General features: G+C 42.6%; 1 protein-coding gene across 1 annotated transcript in view; it reads right to left on the reverse strand.

The window, feature by feature from the left end:
- Positions 1–19,582, reverse strand: part of LOC139341475 (ras and Rab interactor 2-like) — an 80,818-nt gene that overhangs the window by 57,576 nt on the left and 3,660 nt on the right. Inside the window, exon 2 of the mRNA XM_070978025.1 lies at positions 11,371–11,470. Coding sequence (XP_070834126.1) covers positions 11,371–11,430 — 60 coding nt within the window. The 5' untranslated portion in view covers positions 11,431–11,470. The remainder of the gene's footprint in view (positions 1–11,370; positions 11,471–19,582) is intronic.

The raw sequence follows: 19,582 nt of genomic DNA on the forward strand, positions 1-19,582 counted from the left end.
TACCGTGACTAATTAAAAATCACTTTGCAGGGCAGCATGACATATGCGCAGTTCAGACGGTCAATGCTCTCACTAGGAAGCACCAATCCTAATTTGTGGCATATCAGAATGACGGGGAGAAACTCAGCTAAAAGCCTACCAAGCATTGCCACCCAAATGAAACATAATTCATGCCCCAAGAAATTGTATGCGCATGTAATGAAAACATGGTAATAGCGCATGTCAGTGGTACTGCATCTGCTGATTTCACCACTTCACGCAAACCACACAAGATTGGTATCATATGAAAGGAGAGTCTGATGATCACGAAGATGTCTGCCTCCTGACTGTGCGACGGAAACTTGGCGAGGTATCAGGCTACGTTCCCACCAAGCGCCTCAAATCGCGCCTCAAATGAAATTGCATTGCGCCAGACGCTCCAGTTTTGACGCTGGTACAAAAACCCCTTGCGGCGTCATCACATCGCGCGACAAGCCCGCTCAACAACAACATTTCTTCCATTCTTCCATTTCATTCTCTCGTCGACCACGTCCGTACGTCAGCACGTCGATGACGATCTCAACGCTGATAGGCTGTCGCGGCGCGTCTTCACGCGAATCTGCCGCAAAAGTTCAATAATTTCAACTCGAGCGATGAAGCGATGGGGCGACGCGATGAGAGCGATTTTCGCGGCCAACGCGTCCATCGCGGCAATCGCGTCGCCCGGCAAAATGACGCTTCAAATCGCGTTTTTGCATTGACTTTGTATGTAATCTTGCGGCGCGATCTTGTTTCATCGCGTTTGGTGGGAACGTAGCCTGAGTCAAACAGTAGCAGAAAAAAAAACATTGCTAAATCATAAAATATGTCTTACCTTTCGCTGTTTTGTGGTTATATAAGTTATTTTCCAGCTCGAAAAAATGCTGCTAATGTCACGCAGGTCCTGGTTATTTATATAAAGAGGAGAGGGTTTCTAGAGTGGAGGGAGCGCTCTTGATGCAATACACTATCTCTGGGGTTACTTCCTACTGGATCGTCATTGGTGTTACTATGGTGAATTTGGGCACTGCCCCTCGATTCTCTTGACTCTGACTGGTTGATTGAGGTGTCAATCATCTATATAGACCAATGGGTCACTGAGCAATTGACCAGTGTAACTACACAGTAAGTTTCACCACTCCATCTCATTTACACATGAATAAGCAGAGCGCACACAGAGGACTCTGTTGACCAGCCCGAGGTGTTATTTCACTGTTTTATTTGCATTTTGTCCTTTTATGAGAGCTAAGAACAATAGAAAGCAAAAAAAAGGCTGAAAAAGTGTTTTCAACAGAGGAGTTTCTCTGTATGTTTGGACGAGATAACGGTACTCTGCCCAGATGCGCCCAAATGAGTGCCTGGACATACCTGTGTTAAAACATCTGTAAAACTGCTCAGGTTCATTTTTTTTAGCATTTACTCTGTCGCCTTTTTCTAGAGTAAAATTTCAACCAGATACATTGAACGGAGTGGACTTCATTTTTGTTATGATGATGCTACAATTATGTTCGGCCCCTATAGACCTATGCGCAGCATTTTTTTTTTTAAATGATAGTAATGAAACTGATACCATTGCTATTTTTAGATACCAAGGGATACCTTTTTACCGGATTACCGCCCAACCCTGATGCACACTTCTAATCCCCGTAACGATAGCACTAAACTAGCTTCATCGGCATGTAATTATCTTTGGCTTGCAAGCTAAAGCAATAAGTATGTGAGTCCAAGAAATGTATATTATATAAAATGGTTCGATTTTATGAAATCAATAATAGCTATGTACGTTATTATTGACGTTACCTGTGAAGTCTCTCCGGGGCTGGCAACGTTGCCCTGCATGTTTGCGTCTGGGGCATGTGCATGCGCAGTTGGAGGAATCGCAGATCGATTACTTTCCCCTGCGACTTGACTGTGACCTCATTGATGTCATTTCAGCACTTTTCGAGTCGTACCCGTAAACTTGAATTCCTATTCACAGTGAAGACTTCGTAGTCGTAGAAAAATGAGTTGTATTCTCAAGACTTTGCACTCACAGCTTTTAGACTCATACTCATATAAAAACAATCGTAACCCCAACCCAATTTCACAGACAGACACAGCAGAATTTTGTGTAAAACAACTTTTATGACACACAAATTGTTAACTCTACAAATACGAAACTTTAATTATGGACATGTCTTTTTGACAGCGATCTTACGCCATACTTTAGTGGCATGACTGTACTCAGGCACAGCATAAATGTCTTTGTTTTATTAATCTGCAGCCATAACATTTGAAATGCTAACCCTAACCCTCACTGCAAAACAAAAGTGTTTGAGATTAACACTTTTATTATGTTATTACTATACAATTTATTATTAGTGTTATTATTATTCTGGACCTGTCTATTGCCTAGTCACATGTATGTGGGTATATTTTAAAATGGGTTTTTTCCTCCTTTGTTCTCAAAAAATCAAAAATCTGTCCACACAAGCAGTGTTTAAAAAAAGATTTTGTCCATATGAAAACACAAAAACACCAATGAAGCACTGTCAAGAGCATGCCAAACCAAAAGGTCACGATATAACTCTAACCTTAAAGCCATATTTTCCAATCAGAATCCTATAAAAAGCTATTACAGGTAAACTATCTTCAGCCAAAGGTCCGACCTGTCTTGTCCAAAGTTGGCAGATGGGCTTGAGTCATAGGAGTGTCAGATTATGTAGTAATGATCTTCATAGCACATTATAATGCCCTGGTTGCTCAGTATAGTGGAAGAGTAACTGTACACTTAAGTGTAATCATGTAAAAAGTCCAGTTAGCAAAGTTACCACCAGCACTACTATGGCCACATCCACCACTTCACATAATCATCTCATGTAAACAAATGATGCTGCAGCTATAGGCTCCATTAATAAATGGATGAGCAATAATTAGTTAGAAGTTAAATGACAACAAAACCAAAATGCTACGAGTCAGCTCTAAAACAAAGAGAGAAATGGTGGGGGTCTGGGGAAAGCATGTTCATGTTATCATGTTATCCTAGATTCAGATTTAAGGTTCAAGTCCCACATCAACAAGGTGACTACAACTTTTTTATTATCACCATAGAAACTTAGCTGAAGTACGACCACTTCTAAATCAAAAAGATGATGAAAAACTGATTTACTGGCCTCCAAAAAAACCCCACAGAGACTTCAGCTCATTCAAAACTGCAGCTCGTCTATTAACCAGAACACATTAGTCCAGTTTTAGCTGCTCTGCACTTGTTTCCTGTAGCATTCAGGATTGTTTTTACAGTCCTCCTCCTCATCCAAAAAGCCCTTAATGGACTAGGACCAAGCTACATCGCTAAGTCCCTCATTTATTATTTGCCTTCAGGAACACTGCGATCATCTGCTGCTGGTTTATTGGAAGTTTCCAGGAACAGTCAAAAGAAAATTGGGGATGCAGCCTTTGTCCATTATGCTCCAAAGTTGTGGAACAGACTACCGACAGATATCAGGGGAGCCAGCTCACTGAATATTTTCAAAAGAAAGCTAAAAACTTATCTCTTCACTTTATCCTTTCACTAGCTATGACTTCCTGATACAGGTCTGAAGCTTTTGTGGTTTTAAAATGTTCTATTTTACTTGATTTTAGGCATTCTATGTAATCTTTTCCACATATATTTTATTATTTTATGCTGTGATTTGATGCTTTGTCCTTATTTAAATTTTGACTCTTATTCTACTCTAAATGAATAAAGCCTTGTGAATACGGTGGGCTCTGGGGAAATACTGGGTTGTGCCCAATAGGCAGATAAGACCCACAGTGAGATTACATCCATGAGAAGATGTTCTGAGGTGGCTGTGAAATGTCTGCTTTGGTGTAATCAAGACCTGTGTTGAATCAGTATCTGTGGAGAAGGAAAAAGATTTCTGTTCTGAGAACAACTGAAAGCAGAGACACCAGATGAAGAGTTCTTTTAGAGCGTTGTCTGTAGGGATGGGTACCGAATTTCGGTACTTTTTTGGTACTGACCGAATTCCCGCTGAAGTACCGAGTATCGATTCACAGGAAATCTGTCGGTACCACATTTCGGTACTGGAATGCACCTTTTTTTTTTTTTTTTTTTTTACCCTGTACACACCTTGACGTTATGCGTCGGCGAGAGCGGAGGACGCGGTGACGCGGTTATATCAGTGGTTGCTTTATCTTCAGAGGCGAACCATGCCGGACCGCAAGCGTTCCAAAGTCTGGCTTCATTTTACCAAGCTGGATGCCGACAACGCGCGGTGCAACCTTTGTGATGCAAAGTGCAAAGCCAGCAAAGGAAACACGTCCAACTTGAGGAAGCACTTAGTTAAACACCAAATATTCCTTGCGGGGGGGGGGGCACGATTTTTGACAGTTTCAAAACACAGGCTAATGTTACCACAGCTACTCGCCCGGCGCCAGCAACAAACGTTACCGCCAGCAAGCCTGCTGCAGCCAGCAGCTCGACACTTGCAGCCAGCTTCGAGGAAGGAGAACAACCGGCCCCTTTCAAAAAGGTAGATGACAACGATGATGACGACGCAGCTTCAATTAGCTCGGAACGGGCTCGGCTCTTGCCAGAAAGTCGACATGCTCGTGTTCCTTAATAAGAACTGTTAAAGATGTGTGTATCGTATCCTATGGTTCTTGATTAAGTGTTTGTTTACTGTAGAGGTGCCAAGGAACGTAGATTGACCGGTAAATCCTTCTTCACCACGCCAGACCGCCTGTCAATCTCACGTTCCATCCTTCCCTCACTTGTGAACAGGATCCCAAGATACTTAAACTCCTCCACTTGAGGCAGGAACTCTCCCCCAACCTGAAGAGAGCAAGCCACCTTTTTCCAGTCGATAACCATGGCCTCGGACTTGGAGGTGCTAACTCTCATCCCAGCTGCTTCACACTCGGCTGCGAACCGCCCCAGCGCATGCTGAAGGTCCTGGCTCGAGGTAGCCAACAAGACAACATCATCTGCGAAAAGCAGAGACGAAATCTGCCGGCCCCCGAACCAAACCCCCTCCAGCCCCTGGCTGCGCCTAGAAATTCTGTCCATAAAAATGATGAACAGAACCAGTTATTTATTTTGAATCTATTTATTTTTAAGTTATTTACTTTATCCCCACACACATTTTTCTCAAGTTCTATGTTGGAGTTATTTCACTTATGTTATTGAAGAATAAATGTTCAAAATTCCAAAGTTTTGACTATTTTTTAAATATACAACATAACTTTAATTACCAAACACATATCCCCCCCCAAGTATCGAAAACAGGTACCGAAAAATACCGGTATCGATTCGCAGGTACCGAGTATCGGTATCGTATCGATTTAGATGTGAAAGGTACCCATCCCTAGTTGTCTGAATAGATTTCTTCAGACTTTTATCCTTATTCTACTCTATTTTTACCTAGATTTTAATATTTTATTGTGTAATTTTATGCATTATCTTTATTTTTGTTTTCATCCTTATCTCCATCTTATTTTACTTTTTTTTTTCTGTTTTATGTCCATTCTGTTTTTTTCTAGGTAAAGCACTTTGTGCAAGTCATGTCTTTCTTGTACAGCATGTTGAGCTGCAATTCCTGTGAAAGGTGATGTATAAATAATATTTCTTCTTCTTTTTCTTATCATTATTAATATTATGACGTGTGGGCTAGGCATACGTTATGCATCAACAGAACAGTATGTTCATTTGGTTAGATGCAGGCATGCATGCCTGACTACTGTGTGACAGATGGATCACAGTAAATGCTCAAAAGTGTGGCTTCACTTTGTCACAAACAACAAGGCAAAGGACAATGCATGTGGGAAACTAATCAGCTGCAAGTGATAATCTGGCCTGAAGGTAGCACAGTATTGATCTAAACAAATGATCAGTGTTTGATGTCGTGTGACCTCATAGTCCAAAACAAATGTGTCAACAATTTCTCAAAAACAATTACATATTTGAAGTGCTGCTGATGTCTTTTCTGTGCAGCATAGGTGTAACTCACCTTTGGTTCAATGATTGCAGTTTGACATGGACTCACGTTTTCTTACTGCAGTGGATTCACTTCTCTGTGATTCTTGGCCATTGTTTTGTTGTTTTTTTCTTTTACTATTTTCCATTATCACGTAGAAATATAATATAAATCATACATTTCTTATTGTATGTATCGACTTTGAGAATGTTTAGTTTAAAAAACATTTAAGTGACTTATTTTAATGTGACAATAAATGCCAAAGTAAACTCTTGAAAGAATCAAGATATTTTTGCTATCGACACCATTGACCTCTTTTTTGGTTTTACCGCATTGGAATCAAAACTGGGAATCAATAAGAACCAAATCAATTAGCAGAATCGAAACCAGAAGTGATACAATTCAATCCCTAATAATCATTAGGATGATGATGAGTATATTATCATTATTTTTGTTGTAATTATTTTGATCTTTTTTTCATGGTGATGACTATGATGATTATTATACTGTTAATACTATGATGTTGATGATGATGGTAGTGCTGTTGCTGATGACAGCTGTTGTGGTCATGATTGTTATTATTGTGGAGATCTGCAGTCTCCCCTTTTTCCCTCTGTGCTCTGGTGTTTCCCCTTCCTGGTGTCTCCTGTTTGTCTCTCCCCTGTCTGTCTCATCTGTGTTGCTGCAGGGCATGGCCAGCAGGTTGGATCCATCCAACCTTCAGCTTTGAATACGAACTGTCATTACCCCTTTTATTAAAATCGTTTCCTGCCTCCTGCCTCATTTGTCCAAGCCTGGCACTTGTAAATTCCTGTAAATTCAGCCAAAACCTAACAGTTATTTTGCATTGGGTCATAAGAGGAATTTTACTTATTACTTTATTCAGAATCAGAATCAGAATCAGAATCAGAAAAAACCTTTACTGCCAAGTACAATTTTACGCATACCAGGAATTTGTTTTGGTGAAGTTGGTGCATGACAAATCTTAGAAATAAGCTATTAAAAAATAGAAAATATTACAATATATACACAGTCTGTTTTTGGGAGGGTTTTTTTTCAGAATAAAAAGAGCAGTAGAGCTGGCAGTGATACAGCAAAATAACAGGGAAGTCCAAGCTGAGCGTTAATGTAACGCATAGAGTTATGGCAATGTCAATGTGACAAGTAGAGGCGGAGTGTGAAGAGTGACAGTGTGGGGTTCTGGGCCTTGTTGATAAGGCTGACAGCAGACAGGAAAAAACTTCTTGTGGCGTGAGGTGTTGGTCCTGATGGACCTCAGCCTCCTGCCAGAGGGGAGTGTCTCAAAGAGTTTGTGTCCGGGGTGACAGGGATCAGCCACAATCTTTCCTGTACGCCTCAGGGCAGGTGGTGTACAGGTCCCGAAGAGACGAGAGATTGCAGTCAATCACCTTCTCTGCAGACCGAATGACACACTGCAGTCTGCCCTTGTCCTTGGCGGTGTCAGCAGCGTACCAGATGGTGATGGAGGAGGTGAGGATGGACTCAATGATGGCTGTGTAGAAGTGCACCATCACTGTCTTTGGCAGATTGAATTTCTTCAGCTGCCATAGGAAGTACATCCTCTGCTGTGCTTTCTTGATGAGGGAGCTGATGTTCAGCTCCCACTTGAGGTCCTAGGAGATGATAGTTCCCAGGAAGCGGAGGGACTCCACAGTGTTAACTAGGGATCAACCAATTATCGGCCTGGCCGATAATATCGGCCGGTATTTGGCATTTTTTCAATCATGGGCATCAGCTGTTTTTTTCCCACCGATAACCGAGAAAATTAATTAATGTATCTTAAAACGCACTCCTTTGGCTCTGATGCAGCCATCTCTCCGCTTGAAGTCACCACTCTTGGCTGTGAAACAATGTCCCGCCCACAGCCCTCACTGATTGGCTACATGGCACAAGTGAGTCAGTGACAGCCAATCAACACTGAAGCCTCTACATGCAGTGCCACAGACAAGGAGAAGCAAACGACTGCTCCGGTGATCCAGCAGAGGCAAGGCAACAGAGTCAGTTGAAATTGCAATAAAAACCCTCTATGATGAAGTTCTAAAAATACTACAACCTTATGATCATTTTCAGTGATAACATGCAAGCCCAGAGTTGACATTTCACCGACCTACTTCTCTAATCACATCAAGCATACGACGAAAAACAAAAAAAAACAACAACAAAAAAAGACGTAACCAAGTGAACATGACCTGAAGCTCCTTATTTAATAAAAGAAAAAAAAAAGACATAACGACATGCCGGTAGGTAGACTATAGCAAGTATAAGGCAGGAAAACCTGCTGAATTCCGCTGTTTGGCTCTGGAGATGAAACTGTTCACAACTTCAACACGGTGTATTTCATGATGACCCACCGCTACGTTATATCTGCCACAACCCCTTTATAGCTGTGGCCAGACGCACAACAATAATATAGGCCCTTTCGGTTACCGTTACTTTGTGGGAATAATAAATCTCCTAACGTGTCTCAGCCCGTGGGGCAGCTCCTGGTTTATCAATAAACAACACCGGAGGTGATTCTAGCTTATAAGTTGAACAGTACTGCATGCTAACGTGTCTTTGTTTACGGTCGCCTCTCCCTCAGCGCTCGTGCTCTCACTACACTATGATGCAGCAACGTAACTACTGGTGTTAAATGATCTTCTTTTTGCCTGTCACTCGTAAAGTCCAGGGATATGAGTCAGGCAAAGAGCACACGTCAAGGAGATTATTCTCAGTGTGTTTTATTTTCAATCAATAAATTTACCATCGCGTCTACAACTCACGTGTGTAATGAAACGCTTTTCCAAGCTCAAAGATATGAAAACTGGTGCTGGCATGTCTCCAGTTCAGGGAGCTATTTTATTTATTTATTGAGTTTTAAGAAATGTTGCTGGTAGACCCTGCACTTTTTGTTTTAAAAATAATTAAACTTAAAGGCATTTCAATGAAGATTTTGCGTTTGTGTTTTTTTACAAAAAGTTAATGTCTTTTTTTCCAGTGTACACAAAACAAACAAACAGTATACTGTATTCATTCTAATCCCAGGTGTGTTCCTCTAAATTTTGACACCAAAATTTAAATTTTTGCTGCAAACGAATATCGGTTCTAAATATCAGCTATCGGTTTCACTTGATTATTAATAATCGGTATCGGCCCTGAAAAATCCATATCGGTCGATCTCTGGTGTTAATAGTGGAGTCACAGAGGGTGATAGGGGCAGGTGAGGTTGAGTTCTTCCTGTCGTCCACAACCATCTCCGCTGCCTTTACAGCGTTGAGCTCTAGGTTGTTCTGGTTGCACCAGGTCACCAGATGGTCAACCTCCCACCTGTAGGCGGACTCGTCACCATCAGAGATGAGTCCAATGAGGGTGGTGTCGTCCACAAACTTCAGGAGCTTTACGAACTGGTGACTGGAGGTGCAGCTGTTCGTATACAGGGAGAAGAGCAGAGGAGAAAGAACGCAGTTCTGGGGGATCCGGTGCTGATGGTCTTTGCGTCAGAGACGTGTTTCCCCAGCTTCACGCACTGTTTCCTGTCGGACAGGAAGTCTGCAATACACCTGCAGGTGGAGTCAGGCACGCTCAGCTGGGAGAGCTTCTCCTGAAGCAGAGTTGGGATGATGGTGTTAAAACCAGAGCTGTAATCCACAAACAGGATCCTGGCGTAGGTTCCTGCAGAATCCAGGTGCTGGAGGATGAAGTGGAGGGCCAAGTTGACTGCATCGTCTACAGACATGTTAGCTCTGTAGGCAAACTGCAGGGGTTCCAGGAGAGGGTCAGTGATGTCCTTGAGGTGTGAGAGTGCAAGGCGCTCAAAGGACTTCACGACCACAGAGGTCAGGGCGACGGGTCTGAAGTCGTTAAGTCCTGTGGTCCTTGGCTTCTGGGGAACAGGGATGATGGTTGAAGACTTGAAGCAGGCTGGCACGTGACATGTCTCCAGTGAGGTATTGAAAATGTCTCTGAACACTGGAGACAACTGATCAGCGCAGTGCTTCAAGGGGGGAACCTTTAAGGTGGGCATTGGTGGAGGTGACTGGAGCTGGAGCTGTTGGGAGGTGTCACAGGGGATGGTTGCTGGACTGTCCCTTTGTTTTTCATGTGGCAGGAGAACTTGTTCCGGTCTTTGGCTTGGCATCGGCCGTTGATGGAGTGGGGGGGCTTTAGGCTTGTAGTTGGTGATCTGCCTGAGCCCTTTCCAGACAGACGCAGACAGAGTCGTTAGCTGAGAACTGGTGTTGGAGCTTTTCAGAGTACAGTCGTTTAGCCTCTTTCATCGCCTTGCTAAACTTGTACTTCACCTCTTTGAATCTGTCTTTGTCCCCACTCCTGAAGGCCTGACGTGGTCAGAGTGGCCCAGTGCAGGACGGGGGGGCAGCATGATAAGCATCCCTGACTGTGGTGTAACAGTGATCCAGAATATTTTCCTCTCTGGTCGGGCATTTAATAAACTGTCTGTATTTAGGGAGTTTGTGAGTGAGGTTACCTTTGTTAAAGTGACCAAGGACAATAACTAAAGAGTCTGGGTTGGTCCGCTCCACAGACAGTATCTGGTCGGTGAGCACGCGCTGTGCGTCCTGCATGTTGGCCTGCGGCAGGATGTAAACGCTGACCAGAATGAATGAAGCAAACTCACGGGGTGAATCAAAAGGCTTACAGTTAATGATAAAATATTCCAGGTCAGGAGAACAGTGCTGCTGGATCACTGTCACATCGTTGCACCAACCAATGTTGATGTAGAAACAGATTCCTCCACCTTTAGTTTTGCCGGAAAGTTCCGTGTCTCTGTCCGCAAGGTATAGTTGGAAGCCTACCAGCTGCAGTGCAGAGTCCGGTATTAATCCACACAACCACGTCTCCGAGAAGCACAAAACCGCAGATGAAGAAAAGTCTCTGTTTTTACCCAATAGCAGCTGCAATTCCTCCAGTTTGTTGGCCAGTGAAGGCATGTTACAGAGAAATATACCCGGTAACGCTCTGTGTAGTCCACTCTGGCGAAGACGCACGAGCGCACCGGCCCGTTTTCCTCTCCTGGAAATTGTGGACGAAAGGTGCGCTCACCTTTAACCAGGATGTCCACAATTTTCAGTGTTGGGAGCAGAAAATTATGAAATAAATCCTCTGGTGTTGTTACCCCAATGTTCATGAGCTCTTCTCTGGTGAAAGCTCTGGGTGCCGTCGCAAAAAACAGAATAAAAACACAAAACAAAACAACGCGCACCAAAACACCTAGGTAACCGTCCACGGCGCCATCTTGATTGAAATCATTTTTGATAAAGCAACAATTTCTTTGTGACGTTGCAGCAGACTGCTCTGATTCATCAAACAAGCAGCATTATCAATATATGACAATGACTTTTCTCCACACAGGTAAAATTATTTGTGTGGCACGTACCTTAAAGTAACTGCCTTTCCTTTCCTGTTTACAGGGTTGACTGATGGTACTGGTGGGCATGTTTTCTGTAGAGGTCCTCCTTCTGTCTCTGATGAAGTGTCTGTGAAGGACAGAGGACATTAAAGCCATACATACAAGTAAACACAAAACAAGGCAGCTGAGATTTATCCAGTCAACAGACAGGTGGAAGAAAAAGACAAACACTACGTCAGCTACTGTTTACAAGGTTATAAATTAAGTTTCAACCTCAACAGCTCCATGGCAACTTAGCTTACTTTGCTGATAAAGAGCATGTGGCATGATCACATGCTCCAGAACACGTTTTTCACAGCATCCCAACTTTTTTGGAATCAGGGTTGTACTTGCCCTTAAAAAGTTTTACAGCAGCTATGATCAATGTTTCTGTAATACCCATGCCGCCGGCGCAGCGCAGGGTGCGCACCCCGTGCAGTGGTATTTTTGTGCAGTGCAGGTAGGCGCATAGCTCACTTGGTGTTTTGATAAACCGAGGCGCACAGAGGTATGCCAGGATGGGCGTTGCGGCGCAGTAGGGGGAGGTGTCGGCATAATCAGCAAGCAGATTTGGATTTTCGGTCCATTTCCGTCCACGCCGGCAGACCTGGTCAACTCTGTGCGCCAGTGGCATATCACTGGGCAAGTGGATTTTCGTAAACCAGCGGAGTCGTGCGTCCAGGTCACCAATACCTCACAGGCAGGTTTCTACAGTGTCTGACATTTCACTGCGATCAGTAATTAGCAACAGCCACAATTCAATGCAACTATCTGAATCAGCACATACAGTCAGACCTAAATTTATATATTTTGATCAGTATCTCATATGACCACATTGCAAGCGTGTTTGGCACGCGTAATGGTCACTCAACCTGACCGAATGTACACAGGTGAAACAGGGATGTCTGGTGATCTGTGACTCAAATTACCTGGTGACAAAACGTGGATGCCAATTTCCCGGGGTCGGTACATGACTCGTTCATCCTGGTGAATTCTAGCATCCCCACAGTCTTTCAGGGGGACAACCCTCTGAATGGGTGGCTTCTAGGTAATAACGGCTATCCACTGAAAACGTGGTTGATGACACCATATATCACACCTTCAACAAGACAGCAGCGTAGTTTTAACTGTGTTTTCAGCAGTGCTCAGACAGTCATAGAATGCACATTTGGGGTTCTCAAAATGTGTTTTAGATGTCTGGACCGGACAGGTGGTTCATTAACATACAGCCCTCAGAGTATCGGTGCATTCTTCGTGGCATGTTGCGTATTACACAACACAGCTGTACGACATGGATGTCACTATGAACTCACGGAGGACCCATTAAGGGACTTAAGACGGAGAGAGGCCGAACTGCATGTGCCGTGTCAACTAGGAGAGCAGCAGAGCACACAGGAGAGGAGGGAGCGCCTTGCCGCCCAGCTTTGTCATTAAGTGAGTATTTGCGGTTACATCAGGTCAAAAAACATCTGACAATCAATAATTTGAATTTTTAATTGTAGTGCTCAGGGATTTTTTAATCCAGCAGAGTTCCCTCTATTCTTGTTGCAGCTTGTCATTAAGGAGTGATGGCAGGTCCCAAAGCCATACCAGTTGAGAATCACGGGTTAAGAGCAGTAATTCTCAACTGGTGGGTCACGACCGACTTGTTTTCAGTGGGTCACGGGCCCCTGCCTGGGGAAAAAAAAGCACTTTTATTTTGAAGGGGATTTTTTGTGCAGTGGAGTGAGAGACAGTGGTTAACACTAATGCGTTTTACATTTTTATTATTAGTGGGTATCATCTTAATTCTGTTCTGCATGCAATCTTTATAGTTTTCCATTGGACATGGAGAATCTGTCTGTGGCATTTTGCATACAGTCTCATGCCCATCTTTTTTGATGCGTTTTGGCCTTGTACCCACAAACCTGCAATTTCAAATGAAATGGACCTCTTTTGGAAAACTCCTTCCAGGGTGAAGGTATTTAGAAACTGTTTGCAGAGTTGACATGTAGACAGAGAAACCAGAATTTTTGGCTTGTGAGTTTGTGGGGGTTTCTTGGGGGTTTGTGTTTCTATTCAGATAGATAGATACTTTATTCATCCCCAAGGGAAATTCACACACATTTGAGGTCACTGACTACCAAAGCCTACTCAGTGTGGTTCATACAAAACAGTGCTGTTTTGTATATGTATATGTATATGTATATGTATATGTATATGTATTTGTATATGTATATGTATATGTAACACTGCATGAAAAGTCATATTTCCGTCAATTTCCGTCACTGTAAATTGCCGTGGAAGTTCTCTCTCAGCCCCTGTGACCATGAGGTGTTAAAATGCAAATGTAAATGCTGCAAAGCTATACAAATGCAAATTGGGATTTTGTGTGTGTGTGTGTGTGTGTGTGTGTGTGTGTGTGTGTGTGTGTGTGTGTGTGTGTGTGTGTGTTCTGTGCCTACAGAATACAAAGATTTTTTTTTTTCATGAGGATTTAAAAGTGTGTTTAAATAATTTTATAGGTTACATACAGGATAAGTGTCCTGACTCTCAAAGGTCTTTAATTTTCCACTTAAATTGCTAAATCAAAATTGTGAAAATTAAAGCATCTACAGTTCTTGGACACTGGTCGCATTTTGCCACCACAACACCAGATGAACAATGCTTGTGTGATTAGCTTGCAAAATTCCAGCAGAGTAAGTCCACTGATGTGGACATATATATGGACATATTTGATGGCGACTTTAACTGGGAGTCCAGACATGGATGGTGTGGACAGCAGTCTTTTAAACCCTTTCTGTTGTTTCTTGTTGTTGTTTTTACTGAATCCTGTCTTAATTATTTCAAACTAATATATATTTTCTTCCAGCGGCCTGTAAGACATATTATGAGATGGTGTGGAGGAGCTTCAGGTATGCCAAGCCAGCTCTTTCAGTTCAGGCAGCAACTGTGAAGATTTCAGCTCGCAGCAGACAGAGAAGGAAGCGGGTAAGAGTCCCATGAATGCCGCTTTATTTTCACAACAATTTAAAAATGGGCTGAATTTTATTTATTAGCTGCATTGTTTTTGACAAACATGCTCACATATGTTATCATGTGTTATTGTTTCTTAGCATTACTAATATTATACTAACACCTGTATTTACAGCTGCTGGAAGCAAGAAGGAGTGTCCTAGCTCTCCAAACTCTGCCAGACACTGCAAGATTGGCTGGAGAGCGACCCAAAGTATGTGGCGACACACCGCAATAGGCTTCGCATCGAGTCCCCTTCAAAGCAACAGGCGCCAACTCAGTATGACCCAGAGGCAGCAAAGATGCATTTCCAGAGGCCTTAGACTCTTTCATGCACCATGGACCAGCGGCATGGCCCAACCCAGAGACTCTTATCAGTGAACCCCTCTGCACATTTCCTTGCTTTTTTTCCCCAGTAGTCACTGATTTTACTTGGTTGATCCTTGTTAATGTGTGTGTCACTATTTCATTAAAGACTTTTTTCCAAAATGTTTCTGTCAACTGTGTTCTTTGTGTTCTACTGTGTGGTAGTGTAGAAGGTGGATCGCCAAATAAATCAATGAATCATCAATCAAATAAAATCATTTATATTTTATATATACATAAATATAACAATATAATAACTATGTTTAATATATTAATTTATTATATAGTATTTAATTTAATATGTATTATTATTATTATTGTTATTATTATTATTATTATTATTATTATTATTATTTGTGGCACACAGATGACCAATAGCAGCAGAGTTGTCATCCAATCACATGATCACTCACTCATGTGACTGGAGTTGCTATCCAATCACATGATGGTTTCCTTTTGAAATGCCTGTGGAATCATCCAATGGTTGTTTGTGAAGTCAGCAGGCCAGCCTGAGTAGATCAACATCAAATTGGCTAATCTTTAAGTCTGAGAAACAGTGAGTCACACGTTGCAAATAAAGTGATAAGAACAGGCCACTACACCACTTGGAAAGACAACAGCTACTAAAATCAAGATGGCTAATGCTGCCGGTGACCCAGAGTTTCTCCTGGCAGACCTGGAGAAGTCTGCACCATGTTGGTCGATGACCTCAAAAATATGTTATGCCCTGGCCCAATCACCACATTCTGTCACAGCTGTCACATTCCTGATCTTGAGGAAGCATTATCAAGCTACAGCAACAGAACTGTTGACCTTGAAGAGACATCTGCCTCACTTAGAAACAGTAACAAACTGCTTGCTGACAACATGAAAACAGATTGAGGCATTGCAACCTTAAAGTGATCAACTTGACAGAGAAAGTGGAAGGGACTGATTTGGTGAAATTCATGTTCAGTGGATGCACTGGAAGCTAAACAATAGTTTCTTCCTACAAATGCCTTCATCTGGGGAAGCAGGCCTGGGGTCGTTTGTTTTTCATTTCGTTTCAATAAATGATTTGCCTAGAATTTACATTGTAGTACGGACAAACTACTCAATTCTGCTACTAAAAGCACAGAACAGAAACTCTTTCTTGTGAACCATTTTCTGAGGCCTCTTGTCCTTAATGTTTATTTTAGCATCCTCCTATTTTAAACCTTAAACCAAACCAAGCATACACGTCTAACATAAGCACTTCTTGTGGGAGATTCATCAAACACAAAAAAAGGTAAACAGCTGCATAAAACACCCAAGAAAAAATCTAAGAGCTGATCTAAGTTTCCTCCAAGCGACACGTTTGAAAAGATCTGATCAGCTTAGACTGTAAATCTTGGGTCAGTCATGTGTTCCAATGCCAATTTTAATACCAGGGCACAGGTTTTGTACATGCTGTGCTTTTACTGTTGCAAAGCATTTCACACTGATACCTCACCACTGACAAACAATACAGAACCTGCATTTATTCCAGTATGCTTCAAGAAGAGATGAAAGGCCAAAAGCCTAATAAGACAGCAATAACTACACATCTGAATGAAGACAGATCAGTTCCGTGTCAATTGGCTAGCACGGGCGCATCACAGCAAGAGGAAGAAAGGATATGCTTCTTAATAATAATTGCTGCTGTGCAGTTGTTAGAAAGACAGGGTTTTGCTCTCAAGGTCCATGATTCAAGTGAGGGAACACTTGATCAACTAATTGAAAATAAAGCAGAACAAACTCATGCCTTGCTAGGTGGCTGCCAAGTAAAAAGGATGTTTACCTATGAGGACCAAGTCAAAATTAGTTTCTTAACTGGATCAGCACCTTCAATGTTAAGGACATTATGGACAATTTCGAACACTTCCACACTTGTAGTTCTACATAGTGATGGATGGCACCAGACATCAGTCAGGAAAAGAGCAAGAGGTATTCTGCTTAGAGTATGTTGACCATGATTTGGTTTTGCATGAGGAATTTATTGGCCTGTATTAAGTTTCACTGACCATGCATGAAAATCTGACAAAGGTGGTGAAGGATATACTGCTATGTCTCAATTTGCCTATCACAGGCTTATGTGGCCAGGAGGACGATGGAGCAGCAAACGTGGCTGGGAAATATTCAGGGGAATCCAGAGGCTGAAGACATGGTTTCAAAGCACTATGCACACCTGAACATATATGAATGTGGCACAATATGGCTGTGTGCCATATTCACAAGGAAAAGCTTGACATGTTGGACAGGAATTTGTTTCTCGTAAATACAACAGAAAGAAGCACCTTTGGAAGTTTAACATTCCACTTTGAAAGAATGTTAGTTTTACTGTTTTGCATCTTTTCTTTTTAACTTGTCTCAAATAAGGCAGTTGTTTTTGAAAGTTCCAAATAAAACAAGCAAAGAATCAAATGTGATGGTATGGTACAGTATGGTTATTTTTAACTTTGTCTTAATTAAATGTACAGATCAATTACTCTATTGTGATCTCTGTGCGAAGTGCATGTTCTTCCCATGGGTTCTCTCCGGGTACTCCGGCTTCCTACCACAGACCAAAAACATGCTCATTAGGTTACTCTAAAATTGCTAGGTGTGAGTGTGAGTGTGAATGGTTGTTTGTCTTGTATGTTGCCCTGTGATCAACTGGCGACCGGTCCAGGGTGTACCCCGCCTCTCACCCGTTGACAGCTGGGATAGGTGCAACCCCGAAAGGGATAGGCGGTATAGAAAATGGATGGATGGATGGTTTTGACTAATTTCAGTGTTTCCCCTAGGATTTTTTTTCAGCAGTGGGGGCAGGCTCTCTGGTGAGCCGTGGCAGTGTAAACAAATGACGCTTGACTGCAGATTAGGCTGAATCTGAATGTGTGTGTGTGTGTGTGTGTGTGTGTGTGTGTGTGTGTGTGTGTGTGTGCGTGTGCGCACGCTAGGGTTGGGCGGTAATCTGGTAATAAGGTATCCCGCGGTATCTAAAAATAGCAACGGTATCAGTTTAATTACCGTCATTAAAAAAATGCTGCGCATATAGGTCTATAAGGGTCTAACATAATTGTAGCATCGTCACAACAAAAATGAAGTCCACTCCGTTTAATGTATCTGGTTGAATTTTTACTCGAGAAAAAGGTGACTGTGCAAAAGTACATGCTAAAAAAAAAAGAATCTGAGCAATTTTACAGATGTTTTAACACAGGTATGTCCAGGCGCTCATACGGGCGCTTCTGGGCAGAGTACCGTTATCTCGTCCAAGCATACGGAGAAACTCCTCTGTTGAAAACACCTTTTCAGCATTTTTTCTGCTTGCTATTGTTCTTAGCTCTCATAAAAAGACAAAATGCAAATAAAAGTTAAATAACACTTCGGGCTGCCCAGCAGAGTCCTCTGTGAGCGCTCTCCTCCTTCATGAGACGGAGTGGTGAAACTAACTGTGTAGTTACGCCGATCAATAGCTCAGCGACCCACCCAAATTCACCATAGAAACACCAATGACGATCCAGCAGGAAGTAACCCCAGAGATAGGTTATTGCATGAAGAGCACTCCCTCCACTCTAGAAATCCCCTCTTTTTTATGTAAACAAACAGGACCTTCATGACTGATCTCAAACTAACACAGAGTCATAGGAGGAGACATTAGCAGCATTTTTTCGGGCTGGAATATAACTTTTGACCACAAAACAGCAAAGGTGACATACTGTATGATTTAGCAAAGTTTGTTTCTGCTACTCCTCGGCTGCTAGCTCACCGAGTTTCCATCGCACAGTGAGGAGGCAGACATGTTCATGATCATCAGACTCTGTGCTTTCATATGATACAGGGCTTTTGTGGTTTGCGTGAAGTGGTGAAATCAGCAGATACCGTAAGTTTGACGTGCACGATTTTCGTGTTTGCGTTACATGCGCATATAATTTTGTGCGGTATGAATTATGTTTCGTTTGGGTGGCAATGCTTGGTGGAGGCTTTTAACTGAGTTTCTCCCCGTCATTCTGGTATGCTACAAGTTAGGACTGGTGCTTCTTCGCATGAGCATTGACCGTCTGAACTGCGCGCATGTCACGCTGCCCTGCAAAGTGATTTTTAATTAGTCACGGTAATACCGTATACCCCGGGAAAATGATGGGAAAGTTTGACGGTATCAAAATTTGGATACCGGCCAACTCTAGCGCACGCGCACAGGGGGTCTGTAACCCCCGCTCCTCCCCCTCCTGCTCAGTGCGTACACACTGAAGCAACCACACTTCATGTAGTTGACCAATCGCAGCTTGAATGGAAAAAAGCCAAGAAAAAAAACAAAAAAGAAACCCAAAGCGGCTCCAGCTCCGAGGCAGGAGCGGGCTCCAAGCTTCACTTCAAAGAGCGGCTCTGAGAGCCGTTTTGTTCACAACTGATGCACCACTACTGACTAGCGTCATCTTCATCAGCTGTCCTCCTCTTTTTAGAGAAATATTTGAACAAGCTCATCTGAAAATGCAGTCAGCAGTTACATCATGGCGTATAGATATTAATTTAACGCTATCAATTAGTTTACTCACGTTAGCGACACTGAGTTGGCACTGGGCCCAATTAACTTAAGCTACCTCAATGTTACGTAACACGAGCTGGCCATCAATATTTTGCGAATGTCTATTTGACTTGTAAAATCTTTTATGAGTTATCTTCAGCTAATAAGTCTACTTTGGTAGCACGGTGGTACAAGTGGTAACACTGTCGCCTCACAGCTAGAAGATCCCCAGTTCGAATCCCACTGTGGGCGCTGGTGGCGTGTCCTCCACCATGCCTTTGGTGCCTGCTGCTCGAGGAAAAAGGGGGCCTTTCCCGTGTTCACCTGGGGTTTCCT

This window comes from Chaetodon trifascialis, chromosome 13, assembly GCF_039877785.1.
Source record: "Chaetodon trifascialis isolate fChaTrf1 chromosome 13, fChaTrf1.hap1, whole genome shotgun sequence".
NCBI classification, from domain to species: Eukaryota; Metazoa; Chordata; class Actinopteri; order Chaetodontiformes; family Chaetodontidae; genus Chaetodon; species Chaetodon trifascialis.